The 17,174-nt window shown below is 33.5% G+C and overlaps 1 protein-coding gene and 1 pseudogene across 1 annotated transcript; both read left to right on the top strand.

Moving 5' to 3' along the window:
- Positions 1-6,005: 6,005 nt before the first annotated feature.
- LOC100521607 (olfactory receptor 2L3-like) lies at positions 6,006-6,944 on the top strand. The gene has a single exon (XM_003123586.1). It carries the CDS (start codon positions 6,006-6,008, stop codon positions 6,942-6,944), a length of 939 nt encoding a protein of 312 aa, XP_003123634.1.
- Positions 6,945-12,589: 5,645 nt separating this feature from the next.
- On the top strand, positions 12,590-15,791 carry LOC100521774 (olfactory receptor 2L5-like; annotated as a pseudogene).
- The last annotated feature ends 1,383 nt before the right edge of the window (positions 15,792-17,174 follow it).

The raw sequence follows: 17,174 nt of genomic DNA, 5'->3' as shown, positions 1-17,174 counted from the left end.
AGGCCAGGGATCAAACCTGAGTCCTCATGGATACTAGTTGGTGCCGGGGACAGCTCAGCAGGATGGGGCTGAAGAACTGGGTGCTGTGGAACTTAAGGAAAAATAGTTAACATAAAACAAGACACAGAGACATTTATCTTAAGTAGAGGTGGGAACCGGGGACTCAAGGTCTCAGGGACAAAGAGCCCCGCCTCTCAAGAATCCACACTGCTTTTATTGTGCTCTTTAGATGAGATCAAGTGAGAAGTGGCTATGGGTGGATGATACAGGGTTTGTTTACTATTATATAAGTTCTTTTACTATTTAAAAAGCCACTTAGGTGGTAAAAGGTTAAGCTCTTACTCTGACCTCTAGGCACATGAGTACTTAAGCTTAAGTCACTTATGCCTTTAGGTCTTTGCTCTTAAGCTTAAGTCATTTACCAGCACTGTGACTGTTTTTCAAAGCAGGAAGATGGGATAAAGTAAGACAAGAAGATGGGATAAAGTAAAGAAGGACAAGATGGAGTTTTCAAGGAAACATGTCTTGCGACAAGTTGGTTTTGTTAACAACTGAGCCACGATGGGAACTCCAGTGTGGAACATTTTTAAAAGAAATTTTAAAAATCAAAGATTGAAAATGTCTTATAAATTGAAATAGGTTATTCCAGTGTATAAAACTAGAAGACAAAAATAATCAATTTGGATTTATTTTACCCAAGAAAAAAATGTCATCTTCACTTTAAACCTTGAAGTATGCTGATATTCACCATTGAGATTGCTTCTCTGTCAGATACAAGGGGCTTTTATATACTATCGTAGGAGAGCATACTAGAACAGTGCATGAATAACAAGTCATCAAAACGCTCCACATACAGTCATGATATATGGAATAAAAAATCAGATATGGTGTGTCATTGATTGTTTCTGTTCAGAGCTTAATTTTTTTCACTGTTAGTGTATAATAATATTAATCACCCCATGGAAAAATTTTCAGAGATATCCCTATACAAAATGAATTTGATCTGAATGATCATAATTTCCTTAATAATTTCAAATATATTTTTAATTTATAATTAAATTTCCAGTGTAAAGTGTACACTATAGGATAGTCTAATATGCTGTATTGTGTTGAAGCCAAATGACATTTATAAAAAATGGATGTTATTTTTTCATAGATGAATTTCATAGGCTATATATTATTGGAATATTAATTCCTCTGTGCATGTTTAAGGCCCTTCAGTAAGTTTTGAATAATATATTTGAAATTCCAAATATGACATAATTTTTGTTACTTTTAAATCCTATTTTTTAATTATTTGTTTTGATAAGCATACATACTATAATATTTACCATTTTACCAATTTTTTAAGTGTGCAGGTTAGTGCCATTAGTACACTCACAGTATTGTGCAAGCATAATATTCCACTTTCATCTCTATGAATTTGACTAACCCATTTAGGTGGAATCAAGCACATGGCTTCTCATGACTGGTTTATTTTACTTAACCTCATATTTGCAAACTTTATCCTTGTCGTAGCAGAATTTCCTTCTTTTTCAGAACTGGGTAATGTGTACATGTGTATTAAGCATTAAGCTTCAGTGGACATTTGTGTTATTTCCATGTTTAGTTATTGAGAAAATAACTTCTAGGAATATGGGTGTACAAATATCTGTTCAAGACTCTGCTTTTACTCATTTTAGTGTATACCTAGGTGCAGTTCCTGGATAGTCATTCATTTTCCTTAGATATTGTTATTTTCACTTTTTTAAAAATAAAAACTGCTAACCAAAGGTGAGATGGGCTATCACATTGTAATTTTGAGTTGAAAATTTCTAATAATTAGTGATGTGGATCATCTTTTCTTGTGTTTATTGGTCATTTGTATATCTTCTTTGGAGAAATGTTTATTCAGGTACTTCCCCTATTTTCATGTTAATTGTGGTTTGGTGAGTTGTGTAGTTTTTATGTATTCCCTGTAAATATGCATCATCTGATATGTTTTCTGCTAATTTTTTCATTCTGTGGCTTGCTTATTCACTCTACTGAAAAAAAAATTTGATGCAGAGAAGTTTTTAATTTTAATAAAGTCCAGTGTCTCAGTACTTTTGTTTGTTGCATATACTTTTGGTGTTAAATCCAAAAAACACAACTAAATTCAAACAATATCAACCTTTTCTGCTATGGTTTTATCTAAGAGTTTATACTTTTAACTTTATATCTAGTTCTTTGACCCACTTAATTCTTATGCATGGTATAATGTTATAGCCCAATTTTATTAATTGCATATGGATATCCAGCATTCTGAGCAACATTTGTTGAAATGGCATCTCCACTGAATGATTCTGAGCTCTTTATAAAAATCATTTGATCATGTATGTGAAGATTTATATTTTCTGTCATCTCTATTTTATTTGGTTGGTTTATGTGTATCTTTAGGTCAGTACTACACTGTTCTTAGTATTTTAGCTTTGCAAAAAAGTTTTGAATCAGAAAGATTGAATTCTTCAACTATAAGATTCTTTCCATTATCCTAAGTATTTTGAGATTTTATAAGAATGTTAGGATATTCTTTAATATTCCTATACAAAAATTATTTGGGACTATGATAGACATTGTATTACATCTGTAGGTTTCTTATTGTAGTACTGACATCTTAATAGTGTTTAGTTTTCCAATCCTTGAGCACAGAATGCTTTTTGATTTATTTGTCTTTAGACATTGTATTACATCTGTAGGCTTCTTATTGTAGTACTGACATCTTAATAGTGTTTAGTTTTCCAATCCTTGAGCACAGAATGCTTTTTGATTTATTTGTCTTTTCAATTTCTTTCATCAGTGTTTGGGGATTTTTAGTGAACAAGTTTTTCACCTCCTTTTTTATGCTTATTCCTAGGGATTTTATTATTTTTCATCATTTGGTAGTTATAATAATTTCTTAAATACTTCATAGTATGATATGTTATTAGTGTGTAGAAATACAACTAATTTTATATTCTTCAACTTTTTTCAATTTGTTTATTAGTTCCAACAGGATTTTGGTAAATCTTGGAATTTTATATGTATAAGATTATGTTATTTGTGAACTAATTCAATTTTATTTCCAATACCTTGTAAATTGGACATGTCAAAATGAACATCTTTGCTTTTTCTCCCCCTAAAAGAAAGCTTTCAGTCTTTCACCATTAAGTATAATAATAATAATAATAATAATAATAATTATTATTATTATTATTAATTTAGGGCCGCACCCTTGGCATATGTTAAGTTCTGCAGCTAGGGGTGAAATTTGAGCTGAATCTTGCAGCCTAAACCACAGCCACAGCAACACCAGATCTGAGCTGTGTCTCTGACCTACACTGCAGCTCACAGCAATGCTGTATCCTTAAACCACTGAGTGGGGCCAGGGATCGAGCCCGCATCATCATCGATAATAGTCAGGTTGATTTCCACTGAGCCACAATGGGAACTCCCATTGAGTATAATGTTAATTGAGTTATCAAGTTCAATTTTTAATTGTGATATCAGTTTTCCATGTCTTTAATATTTTATTCAAGTAAAGTGAGAACTTGCTCTCAGTAGCCCACAGGCAAAAACAACTATTTCACATCTCACTACTCCTGATTCACAAGGCAAATATTTTTAATATTTTAACATGTTTTTTCCCCAGTCATATATTTTTTTACAAATATGCTTATCTTCTAACACTTAAATACTACATATCAAATACTTTCTCTTGACTCTTACTCCAGCCGCTATGGATGAAATTTTCCCCTAACCCCACATACCATCACCTCCTCCTAATTTTCTCTTTCACCATCCTTTCAACATAGTCATGCATCACTTTGTGTCTGGGGTGGCAAGGATAATAGAATTTTGTTATTGTCTGGTATATATTGCTAAAATATGAAAACATAAATTGTTCTTAAATCTAATAATACTTTAATTAGAATTTCATATAAATAATTCTCCTTATTATTTTCTTGATCAAGACACTTTTATGACCACATATTTATGAGCAATACTTAGGATATTCACAAATTGTCTCAAGAAGACATTTAGAATTTTCAAGAAAATGTCATCAATAAAATATTCCTTATTTATTTTTCTGTGCTCTAACCATGCACTTTGAATATGGTGGTTCAAATATATCAATTCTATTTTTTTTAATTTTTAACTCCATTATTTTTCTATATGCATTTATAGAAATGACAAAAAGCATACATTGCTTCCCTTATATTAATTCTCTACTTCTCCTATCCATTCAAAGTGGCAATCCTTCTCTGTTTTTGTTTATGTTTTTTTAATTTTTATTTCTGGTAGATATTTTTTCACATTGCCTTTGAAATTTTTACTTAATCTTTCATCAATTATTATTTTTTAGTTTTTAAGAGGCAGTTACCTGACTTTTATATATCTAACAATGTTTATATAATGGAATGATGATAGCTCAAACATATTTGAAGATATAAATACAATCTTAAAAAATATACCATTTTCTACCTTTTTCAATCATTCCACCTCACTATATATTTGTTTCTGAATGTGTATATGAATATGTATTTTGTTTGTGTGTGTCCATGCGTGCACACATGTGAGCATCTTCCTCTTTCATGCTGCAGACCATCTTAAATGTCTGGTAATATTTGACTTATGGATAAGCAATGAGATCCTACTATATAGCACAGGGAACTATATCTAGTCACTTGTGATGGAATATTATGGAGGATAATATGAGAAAAAGAAGATATATATACATATATCACTGGACTCTTTGCTGTACAGCAGAGACTGACAAAACATAAATCAAGCACAATAAAAAGTAAAATATAAAAAAGAAAAAACAAAGGGGCTTGAGAGAATTTTGGGGAAAATTATCTTGACTAAAAAAATAATATTTACCGCTAAAACACTAAATACTTTGTAAAGCTTGTTTGTTTATAGTTTCTATGGAGATTTCCCCCTCCCACCTCCATGAAGAAGACTCCTAGAATGTCATTTTTTCCTACTTAATAACTGACCATTCCTTTTTCCAAATTCCTTTATTCAAAGGAATATTGTATCTCTCATTATGCTTTAGGATCATCTGAAATGTATTAATTAATTATATATTTATTAATACCATTATGACAGTAGGTTTTAACAGGGAGATATTTTAAATGAATGTGTTTAAATTTAACCAATAACCTAGAATTGAAGTGTTTTAAATACAAAAAAAGGTAAAATTAATGAGTAGACAAAGTGCCATAAAGCAAAATATATCATGTAAGTGTTAGAAAAGCATAGAAACATAAAACATATGCTATTTAAGAGAGCGTGCATGGATTTATCAAAGAAACAAGGATGTGGTTTATAGATAGTCAGACAAAGGTCAGCTTAGCCCAATGCGGATGCAGAAGAAAATACATTTATGTAAGTGGTACTTGACAATAGAATTCAGCCTCTATTTCACAACAGATAGAACAAATAACATTATCTGAATTCAAAGATGCTTATTTTGACATTTCTGAGCAAATAAACCTCAAGGAAGTAAAATAAGTTCACAACATGAGCTGAAAGGCTACTGCAGACTTTGAGATAATCCTTAGGCCTTGAATATGAAAGAAAAATCATAAATTAATGGCAATACACATTTTTTTCACAGTAGAATTCTATAATGTAGGCATTTGCATGATTTCCTATGAATTATATGTAAGTATCAAATCTATCTGTGAGGTTATTTGTGTTTGTGTAGGGTAGTAAAACATACTTATCATAATGCTGTCAGATTTTTTTCTGTAACTTTAAAGATTTCTTGGAAAACACTTTGGACAAAATGTTTGCATTTTCAAATTTTAATCTCTGGATCAAAAAGCGATGTCTTTTTCAAATTATCTAACATTGGTAAGTGTAAATCTTCATTTAAGAACTGGAAAATTTTAAGTAATATGCAGTCATACTAAAATGAAACTTAAAAACAACTTATTGTTTTAAACTTGAATTACTTATTCATGTGTTTGCATTTAGGAAACTTATATGAATTCCACATGGAAAAATATAATCAAACATCAACTGATTTCATCTTATTAGGGTTGTTACCCCCTGAAAGAATTGGTTTCTTTCTTTTTATTCTCATTGTTCTCATTTTCCTAATGACTCTGTTTGGCAACCTCTCCATGATTCTTCTTATCATCCTTGACACCCAACTCCACACACCCATGTATTTTCTACTCAGTCAACTCTCCTTCATGGACCTGAATTACATCTCCACTATTGTTCCCAAAATGGCCTACAACTATCTTATTGGAAACAAGTCTATCTCCTTCATTGGGTGTGGGGTTCAGAGCTTCTTCTTCTTGACTTTAGGAGGTGCAGAAGCACTGATCTTGGCTGCAATGGCTTATGATCGTTATGTGGCCATTTGCTTTCCTCTTCATTATCCCATCAGAATCAGCAGAAGAGTGTGTGTGTTGATGATAATGGGATCTTGGATAATGGGCTCTATCAACTCCTGTGCCCACACTATATATATCCTCCACATCCCTTATTGCCGATCCAGGGCCATCAATCATTTCTTCTGTGATGTCCCAGCCATGTTGACTTTGGCCTGCATGGACACCTGGATCCATGAGTACACAGTGTTTGTGAGCACCATCCTCTTTCTTTTGTTGCCTTTCATTGGTATTGCATGTTCCTATGGCCGTGTTCTCCTTGCTGTCTATCACATGCGATCAGATGAAGGGAAGAAGAAGGCCTACTCCACCTGCAGCACCCACCTCACTGTGGTGACTTTCTACTATGCACCCTTTGCTTATACTTATCTACGCCCAAAATTTCTTCGTGCTCCAACAGAGGACAAGGCTCTGGCTGTTTTCTATACTATTCTGACACCAATTCTCAATCCTCTTATCTATAGCCTGAGAAACAAGGAAGTGATGGGGGCCCTGAGAAGAGTAACTCAAAGAATCTGCTCTGTGAAAATGTAGACAAAGGTTTTTCATGAGTAGAAACAGTCATATATAAATCCTTCATCAGAGTATAGTAATTAAAAATATATCATTAAATGCAAGAAGTAAAATTAATCTAGAATTGAAGAAAATAATATTTTGACAAAATTTTCTTATAATATATATGCATGTATACATATATATATAACATACATAAATTTTTAATAACATATTATTTTTATTGGTGATTTTCTCCATCAATTTCAAGTTCTTTCTCTCATTGCTGATATATTGTCAACAAAAATGATTCTTTGTCATGTAACACAATGGAAACTCTTTAAATGAATTTGCCATTCAGCATCACAATCCTACTATTTTCTACCTATTTTCCAATATGTCTAAAACATGTTTTTTCAATGTCTGAATCAATTTAAATGTCAACAAACATTTGTTCTTTCATAATCAACCTATTACGAGCAGTAACAGTCTTCTTTTTTTTTCCCATATAGGGAGATTTTATTTCAGAAGTTTAACTGAGACTTCACCAGGGATTTTGTATTTCTTATTCTGCTCTGTATGGAATGTGACAAATTTAGGTTTTCTTTTAGTGTGGTATATTTAGGGAAGTCTTTTAATATTAGCTATACCAAAGGATCAATATAAAGGACTTGGAGATGCCAACACAGATGAGGGGAATTGTGTGGTTAATAATACAACAAATGGATCTACTCCCAACATTCTTGCAGTCATCTTCAGCACTCAGCATATATCATTTTACCTCCTAAGTAATCACTAAACTCTTGTATTACATAATGCTCTGAAATGAGATTATATTCCCCAGTCACTACATATTTTATTTCTAGTGAAACTGCCTGAGGAAAGTTAACTTTTATGAACAAATTTCAGCTATTCATATGATGGTTTCATCACTTATCTGAACAAGTCCCTTCAAAATTTCCATTAAACCATCAGGTCAAGTGAACTTCTTGGTTGAAGTGTTATCACTGTCCATCAGTGATCAGTGTAGAATTATCTTTACTTCTAGTTGTGGCATGGAGGAGAAGGATCATATTGCACATAATTTGCAGGGCACAGCATAAATGAAAATATAAAGCCCTATCTTGAGAAATCAGAAATATATGCCATTCTTTTTTTTCAAAATTATTGGTTATAAAATGCAATAAATATTATAAATAATACTTTGTTTCATAGTTATATGTATACTTAGTTATATTTTATTATGTGATTTCTTCATTGAGTATGAGGTTTGTGGGCCCACTTTTCTCCAAATTTATTTTCATGAAAATTTATAGTTTGAAGAGTTTTATTCTCTATCAGTGCAGCCACTGGCAATAAATGTTAGGTTGAAATTAATATTAGACAGTTTTTAATTTTTTTAACTTTAGAAGGAACTTTCTGCTTATGTTACTATAGTGATTAGGAGTGTTTATGGGTTGTAAAAACGTTAGGCAGATTTTCTGATTAATTATATCAAAATATAAATTTTAGTACATGGTGAACTGGTAATTATCAAGGAGAATGGTTTTCTTAAAAGATTTATCTTATAACTTAACTTCAAAACATAGATCCATCCAAGTCCATTTCATATAAATATGAATTTAATCTTAAATATAAATTTAGTTAATGGCATTTTAATGATTCTTCTCAAATTTTTGGTGATTTTTGAACTTTGTAAAAGGACCAGAGGTGGCTTTACATTCCAAATACCTGTCTACAATTTGATCACTAAATTTTCAATTATAAGGTGGGTTGATATTAAATTTTATTTTGAAAAATATTTTTGAGAAATTCCCATCGTGGCACAGTGGAAGCAAATCTGACTGGGAACCATGAGGTTGCAGGTTCAATCCCTGGCCTTGCTCAGTGGGTTAAGGATCCAGCATTGCTGTGAGCTGTGGTGTAGGTTGCAGATGTGGGTTGGATCTGGCATTCCTGTGACTGTGGCATAAGCTCTGATTGGACCCCTAGCCTGGGAAACTCCATATGCTACAGTTGCAGCCCTAAAAAGACAAAAGACAATGAATAAATAAATAAATATTTTTGAAACTTTACATGAAAAGAATATTAATTTTCATCACTAGTCTTTCAAATTAATTTTTTTTTGTCTTTTTTTGCCTTTTCTAGGGCCGCACCCGCGCCATATGGGGGTTCCCAGGCTAGGGGTTGAATTGGAGCTGTAGCCGCCGACCTAGGCCAGAGCCGCAGCAACGGGTGATTCGAATCACGTCCGTGACCTACACCATAGCTCATGGCAACGCCAGATCCTTAACCCAGTGAGAAAGGCCAGGGATCAAACCCGCAACCTCATGGTTCCTAGTTGGATTCGTTAACCACTGTGCCATAACGGGAACTCCTTCAAATTAATTTTAAATATTATTTTATTTCTGAGCTTGTAGATGTTTGCTATTCAAAACTTCAAATGTTTTTAAAACCATTTTTTGAGTACAATTTGGTGAATGTTAATGGTACTCTGATATGCTTTACAGCAACAAATGTTTGTTTAGCAGTATTAAAAATAATATTTCTTATAATATTACAAAAAAAATGTAATGATTTACTGAAATGCTCACTTGCCTAAGCATTATAACATCTCCCGTTCTGACACTCAAGTGAGATATTTAATAGATTTGTAGGTGACCTAGTTGCAGATTTGGGTTGAAAATGTAAGTCAACTGCCACCTCTACCAGGAGCCATTTCTCCTGCCAGGCAAAGCTCCTCTCTCCTAGGCAATGGCCACTCCACCATGATTGAAACTACCGCTACCCTGGTCATCGCCACCACCAGTCTGGGCACAGTTCCCAGTGTGGACACTCCATTTGGGTCCAGTGTCCTGAACTCTAAAGTGTGTGTGAACATGGGGTAGCCAGGCAAACTGCTCTACTTGCATGCTAACTGAGCCATCATGTACAAGTCCTGCTCTTGGACCAAAACCACATGGTAATGCTGCCACCCAGTATAACTTCTGTGCTCACATGTGTATTCAGAGACACAATTATTAAGAATTTCAAGAAGGCAACAACAGTGCATTGAACCCAGCAAGGATTTGTTCTGAATGTAAAAGCCTATGTAAGCATATACATCCAATAAAGGTAAAATGCTCTGAAAAGGGTAAAATGAAATAATGCAAAGGGAAGCGCATGGTACAAAGCCAGGAAAATGACGGTAATATCTGCTGTTTTAGTCAGGTGTTATCATTGGTAACCTAGGGAAATGTGGAATTGAGGAGGCATGTCCATTCCAGACTCCTTATCCAATTCATACAGTGAAAATAGAGAAAATCAGGAGACAGAAATCATTATTGTCTCTAACATATCATATTTTATTAGATTATCAGTCTGTTTTTAACAAGAAATTAGTTTTTTTCTTCCTTTTTAAGTAAACTGTCTAAAAAAACTAGGATTTTGTGTTATGATAAATTACTTTCCTGTGTTGTTTTCATCATGTCTATGATTACCTAAGAAAAATGAATTATGTATTAAAAGGCTTAAGTAGCATATTTTAATATTTTGGTTTTTTAAATAAATATTTAACAGCCAGTACTTGCCTGCAAAGTATTTGTCATTATGAGTACATTGACAGCTAAGTATTTTTTCAGTGACCTATAATTTTATTTGATTGTTATAAAATATATTAATATTTTGTATAAACTTCCCAAAATCAATGCTAAATATGATATTTTGCCTAAATTAAATTTTATTATTTCACACAAGGACCCTGTAATATTTCAAAAGATTTTTTACTCTCACTTTTAAAAAGGAGAGATGATAAACTAATTAGGCTAATTTGAAGTGCTTAATTTCATGCTAATAATTGCCAATAGTTAATAATGAACATATTCTATGTTGTGTTTGTGTATATATACATATATATGGTATGTATTTCAGAAATTATATGAAACTTTTTAGAAATCTGATGTGTTATTGTATAATGTTATAATTTTTAAATTCTAGTTTCTGTACTATTAATATTTATATGTTTCAGGTTTGTCTGAAATAGGTTTTGTACATCTAATAGTTTGTACTTCTTACTTCTCTAATATTTTATTATTCCCCCTTTTCTCTCCTCCTGGCAACTGCTACTTTGGTTTCTTCCATTGACTATACCATATTCTGAGATATATTTTAAGATACCTGTAATATTTTATGATAAATCTTATAATAAATATTTATATGAATTTACATGATACTTTAATTATGAGAATAATTTATTTGGCACTGATTGCATCAAGACATTTATAAAAAAATAAGAAGTTAGATAAATAGTGTTTATTAAAGAAGGGGAGATTCATTGTATCCACAACTTGTGATGTGTCCTCTGGAAATAGGAAAGATTGCAAAAAGTAGAGAATGCTTTGAAAACAGTAGCAGTAACATAATTTTATTCCTTAGGAGTAGAGATGATTTCAAGCAACCACACTATATAATCACATAGTTACTGATTCTATTAATGCTTTGGCAGTTTGGTGTTGGGAGACATGTTTCTACAATATTTTCTTAGCCTCTTTGTTCCTATTTTCTATGCTGAAAACTCTATCTTGTCCTGCTTTACTTTACCCCATATTCCTGCATGAAAAACAGCTGCAGGGCTGGTAAATGACTTAAGCTTAAGAACAAAGACCAAAAGGCATAAGTTATTCATGTGGTCAGCTGAATGAGGATATAATACATTGATCTAGGCATGCCATTTGCACAGCATGATATGTCCTGTTAAAATAAAAAAGAGGAACCTCATGGCCCCAAGGGGTTTATGAGTGGTCGTTAGCAGAATATGCATCAGCAAGGAGAACCTAGGTGCAAACCTAGGCACACTGGGCTGCCACAGATAGACATGCCATTTTCAGAAACACAATGATGATTCTCCAGATGCTATGCAGAGATAGGTGACACCAAGCTTCCTCAGTGCTAATGATTGTTAAATGCCTAAAGGTCAGAATAAAAGCTTAACCATCTACCAGCTATGTAACTTTAAAATAATAAAAGAACTTTTAAAATAATTTAAAAAAAACCTATATGCTGTACCTACAGCCCCTTCCTCACTTGACATAATCCTAAAGAACACAATAAAACCAGTGTGGTTTCTTGAAGCAGAACTCTTGGTCCCTGAGACCTTGAGTCCCATGTTCCAACCTTTAATTAAGTGCTGGACGGAGTATGGAAAAAGGGAATCTCCTGCACTGTTGGTGGGAAGTAAGTTGGTACAGCCACTATGGGGAACAGTATGGAGGTATCTTAGAAATCTATGCATAGAACTACCATATGACCCAGCAATCCCACTCTTGGGCATATATCTGAACAAAAGTTTCCTTAAAAAAGACACATTCACCCTCATGTTCATTGCAGCACTATTCACAATAGCCAAGACATAGAAACAACCCAAATGTCCATCGACAGATGATTGGATTAGGAAGAGGTGGTATATATACACAATGGAATACTACTCAGCCATAAAAAAGAATGATGCCATTTGCAGCAACATGGACTGTTGGAGGCATGAATGTGTGACATGACAAAGAATGGAAAGAAAAGACTGGTGCCATAGAGTGGCTGTAGAAGATCAGTCTATACTTTACAAAGTCTTGTGAATCTCTCATGGCCCTTGAGGCAAAACAAATGAGAACAACTTCAAAGAATGGCATCTTGAAAACAAGATTGCTGAAGTATTGATGATGCTGATGGAAAACTATCAGCTCTGACATTCTCAGGACTGGAGCCTTGGGGGATTTTTGGAAGAGGCCATAGATGGCTTGAAGCAAACAACAAATTTTGGCATGGGAGGGCTAAAACATTTATCATTATTTTATGTGCTTACAAATGACTGTCTTAGCTTATCTTGTTTCTAATCTGTTTAAAGTAGAAAATAGTAAATAAAAACCATGAGTTGGCGCAGAGGGTTGCTGTTGCCTAGTGAAGGTGGTAGCCCCCTGAACCTCACTCTATTTCTTTAGAGCGTGTTTTTGAGCCTATATGACTATAGACATGGTGTATTTCAATGAAGTTACATGGCAGAAGAAATCCACATCTTCCCTTTACCACCACTTTTTACATACATCCAATATGAGACTGTCAATTAAGAAGGAGAAAGGGGAGCTCCCATCATGGGTCCATGGAAACTAATCTGACAAGTATCCATGAGGACACAGGTTCAATCCCTGTCCATGCACAGAGTGTTAAGGATCTGGCATTGCTTTGAGCTGTGGTATAGGTTGCCTATGTGGCTCATATACCAGGTTGATGCAGTGGTGATGTAGGCCAACAGCTGCAGCTCTGATTTGACTCCTAGCCTGGGAAATTCCACATGCTGAGGATGTGGTGATACAAAGCAAAAAGAAATGTGTGTATATATATATACTATATATATATATACACATATATATATATTATATATATGTGTGTGTGTGTGTATATATATATACATATATATATATATTTAAAACTAAAACGCTACATATTTTGCAGAGATTATTCACTTAACTGTCTCTGGAGAATTTCTCTTCCCACATCCATGAAAAAATTCCTGGGTGCCATTTTCTCTTTTCTATTTAAATCACTGATCATTCCTCTTTCCAAATTTCTTCCTTCAAAGGCTCTTAAACTATTTCATCTCTTACTATATCTTATGCTTTCTGCTCTGTTTTAATTTACTACTTATATATTTTTGTATCATCATGATAGTTGGGCTTTAGCAGAGAGAGATTATAAATATATGTATTTAGATTTACACCCTATTCAAGGATTGGAAAAGAGACTAAAGTGTAAAAATTAAATGTTTAAAACAAAACACCAGAAACCAATGTATATTATGTAAGTGTTAGAGAAGCAAAGACATAAAACTTGTGCTATTTGGGAAAGCTGTATAGAATTATCAAAGCTGTGAGAAGCTCAGTGTTTAGATATACAGGCAAAGGCTCTATTTTAACTACATTTTCAGAAACTCATGTAGAGGCAGAAGAGAGTAAAGTCTTGTAAATGATATTTGACAATAAAGATTCATTTATTTTATTATGAATAAATTTTGTGTTGTGTATATATTTATGGCTGTACTGGTAGCCATAAATTATTATTTTTATTATGTATATATTTATGGCTGCACCGGTGGCCATAAATCATTATTTTTATTATGTATATACTTATGGCTGCACCAGTAGCATATGGAAGTTCCTGGGCTAGGGTTGAACCTGAGCCACAGCTGCTACCTACACCATAGCTGCAGCAATGCCAGATATTTTAACCCACTGCACTGGGCTGGGAATTTAGCCTGCACCTCCACAACCACCTGAGCCACTGCCCTTGGATTTTTAACCCACAGTGCCACAGCAGGAACTCCAGGATTTGTTTTAGATTTCACAAAAGGTGAACCAGATTAATACCTAATTCTAAGGAAGCTTGTTTTGACATTTCTGAGCAAAGAAAGCTAAGAAAGAAAAATAGATTCTCAACCTGACCTGATAGGTTGCAATCATTTTAGTATCAAACAGGGCTTAAAAATGAAAGAAGTTATTCATTAATAAAGAAGCTTATTTTGTGTAATAAACATGTACACATAATAGAATTCTTTAATGTGTGCATTTAAATTGATGTCCTATGAAATATTTTGAATGTGGTATTTGATTTTGATATTATGTGAGTTTTTGTTGTACAGCAATGTATATTTATCCTATAAAATATTATCTTAAAAATACATATATCTTAAATAAATACATATTTATCCTATAAAATATTTATCTTAAAATATTATTATAACTGTAAAATTTCTTGGGAAAAAACTCAAGGTTTTAAATCTTGGCTCAAAAACTAAATTTCATTTTTTTCTAAAAACAATAAACCAGTTCTGCATTTAAGAGTTGAAAGGCTTAAAATCATACCAAGTCTAATAAAAATAATACTTTAAACTAGCTTATTATTTTAAACCTAACTGACTTATTCTTTTGTCTGCCTTTAGGAATATTCATATGAATGCCACATGGAAATATAGATTCAAATATCAACTGATTTTATCTTATTGGTGTAATTCCCTCCTTTAAGAATTGGCTTTTCTTTTTATTCTCATTTTTCTCATTTTCCTAATGACTCTATTTGGCAAACTCCCTGTGATTCTTCTCATCCTTCTGGACATCCATCTTCACACAACCATGTATTTTTTGCTTAGTCAGCTATCCCTCATGGACCTGACCTACATTTGCACTGTTGTCCCAAAAATGGCCTCCAACTTTCTGTTTGGAAACAAGTCTATCTCTTTCATTGTGTGTGGGGCTCAGAGTTTCTTCTTAATGACTATAGAGGTACAGAAGTATTGCTCTTGGCTTCTGTCTTATGATCATTACATGGCCATTTGCTTTCCTCTTCACAACCCCATTAGAATAATCAGAAGAGTGTGTATATCTATGATAATGGGATCTTGGATAATGGGCTCTATCAACTCCTGTTCCCAGACCACATATGCCCTCCATATCCCTTTTTGCTGATCCAGGGCCATCAATCATTCTTCTGTGATGTCCCCCAGCCATGTTGACTCTGGTCTGCAAGGACACCTGGATATATCTTCCTCTTGTTACCTTTCAGTACTATTTCTTGTTCCTATTTTCATATTCTCCTTGCTATCACACAAACTCAGCAAGAAGAGAGGAAGAAGGCCTACTCCACCTGCAGCACCCATCTCACTGTGGTGACTTTCTACTATGCACCCTTTGTTTACACTTGTCTATGTCCAAGATCCCTATGATTTCCAACAGAAGATAAGGCTCTGGCTGTATTCTATACCATCTTGACCCCAATGCTCAACCAGATTGTCAATAAGGGCTGAGAAATAAGGAGGTAACAGGGTCCTTGAGAAGAGTAATACAGAGAATATACTCTGTTCAAATGTAGACAAAGTTTTTGTATGAGTACCAGAATTGGATATAAATGCATTCATTGTCATTCAGTAATTGAAATATTATCTTATCTTTAAATGCAAGGACTACAATTAATACAAAGGAGAAGAAAATAATTCATTTTATCTGGATGAAATTATCATTCTTAAATATATATGATATAACTTCTATATCTCTTCCTATCTCTCTATCTATCTAGATGTAAATGAATAATAATGCATAACATTGTTACTTTTCTTTTCTTTTTTTTTTTTTTTTGTCTTTAGTATTTTTACACCTGCATCTGTGGCATATGGAGGTTCCCAGGCTAGGTGTGGAATCAGAGTTGTAGCTGCCATCCTATGCCAGAGCCACAGTAATGTGGGATCTAAGCCACATCTGTTAATGCACACCACAGGTCACAGCAATGCTGGATCCTTAATGCACTGAGCAAGGTCAGAGATCAAACCCACGTCCTCATGGATACTACTTGGGTTCATTAACCACTGAGCCATGATGGGAACTCTATTGTTATTTTTCTTTGTAGTGTTCTTTTTCCCCATCAATATAAAATGCTTTTATTTCTTGCTAAAAAGTTGTCAAGGAAAAAGTTCCTATATAACATAGTAATGAAATGGAAACTATCTAATGTTTCCATTCAGCCTAACTTTTCTACTGTTTTCAATATATTTTCCAATAGGTCTAAACATGTTTTCTGAATATTGAGATCAAATTAAAAACCAGAAGAATTCTGTTATTCTCATAGTAGAACAATAATTACTAATAACAGTTATTTGTGCTTTCTATATAGGGAAATTTCATTTCAGAGATTTATCTAGGCTTCATCAAGGATTTTGAATTTTTATACCACCGTGAAAGGAAATGATAGGTTTATATTTCTTTTTAGGATGGTGCATCCTCTGGAAGTAATTCAATATCAGATATACCTGGGAATTAACACTTAGGACATGAGCTGTCTACACAGATCAAGAAATTTGTGAAGTTAATTATAGGACTACTTTGTCAATGTTTAGTCTAACTAGTGGAAATTAGAAATATCAAGGACATTTTTTTCCTCAGCCACCCCATGGCATATGGAACTTCGACCCACCATACCCGACTGGTGCTCCACAGAGACAACCCAGATCATTAACCCCCTGCACTACAGTAGGAATTCTAAGGACATTCTTGCAAGCATTGCCCATACTCAGAATATATACAGTTGACCTTCTAAGTAGCCAAAAAAACTCTTGTATTGGATAATGTCTCTCAAATGAGATTTTATTCTCCACTCACTGCATTCCATATTTCTGCTGAACTAATTTGGGGAAAATTAACTTGTATGAACCAGGTATATCCATTTATCATTATGGCTTAGTCATTTTCCTAAGCAAGTCTC

Source organism: Sus scrofa, chromosome 2 (assembly GCF_054392235.1).
Source record: "Sus scrofa isolate SSC_HxYL_T2T_F1_AM1 chromosome 2, Sscrofa_HxYL_maternal_Yorkshire_Landrace_v2.0, whole genome shotgun sequence".
NCBI lineage: Eukaryota > Metazoa > Chordata > Mammalia > Artiodactyla > Suidae > Sus > Sus scrofa.
This window is presented reverse-complemented; position numbering and strand designations above follow the sequence as displayed.

Coding starts and splice junctions, on each gene's coding strand:
- LOC100521607 (XM_003123586.1), top strand. CDS start 6,006: ATGGAAAAATATAATCAAACATCAACTGATTTCATCTTATTAGGGTTG.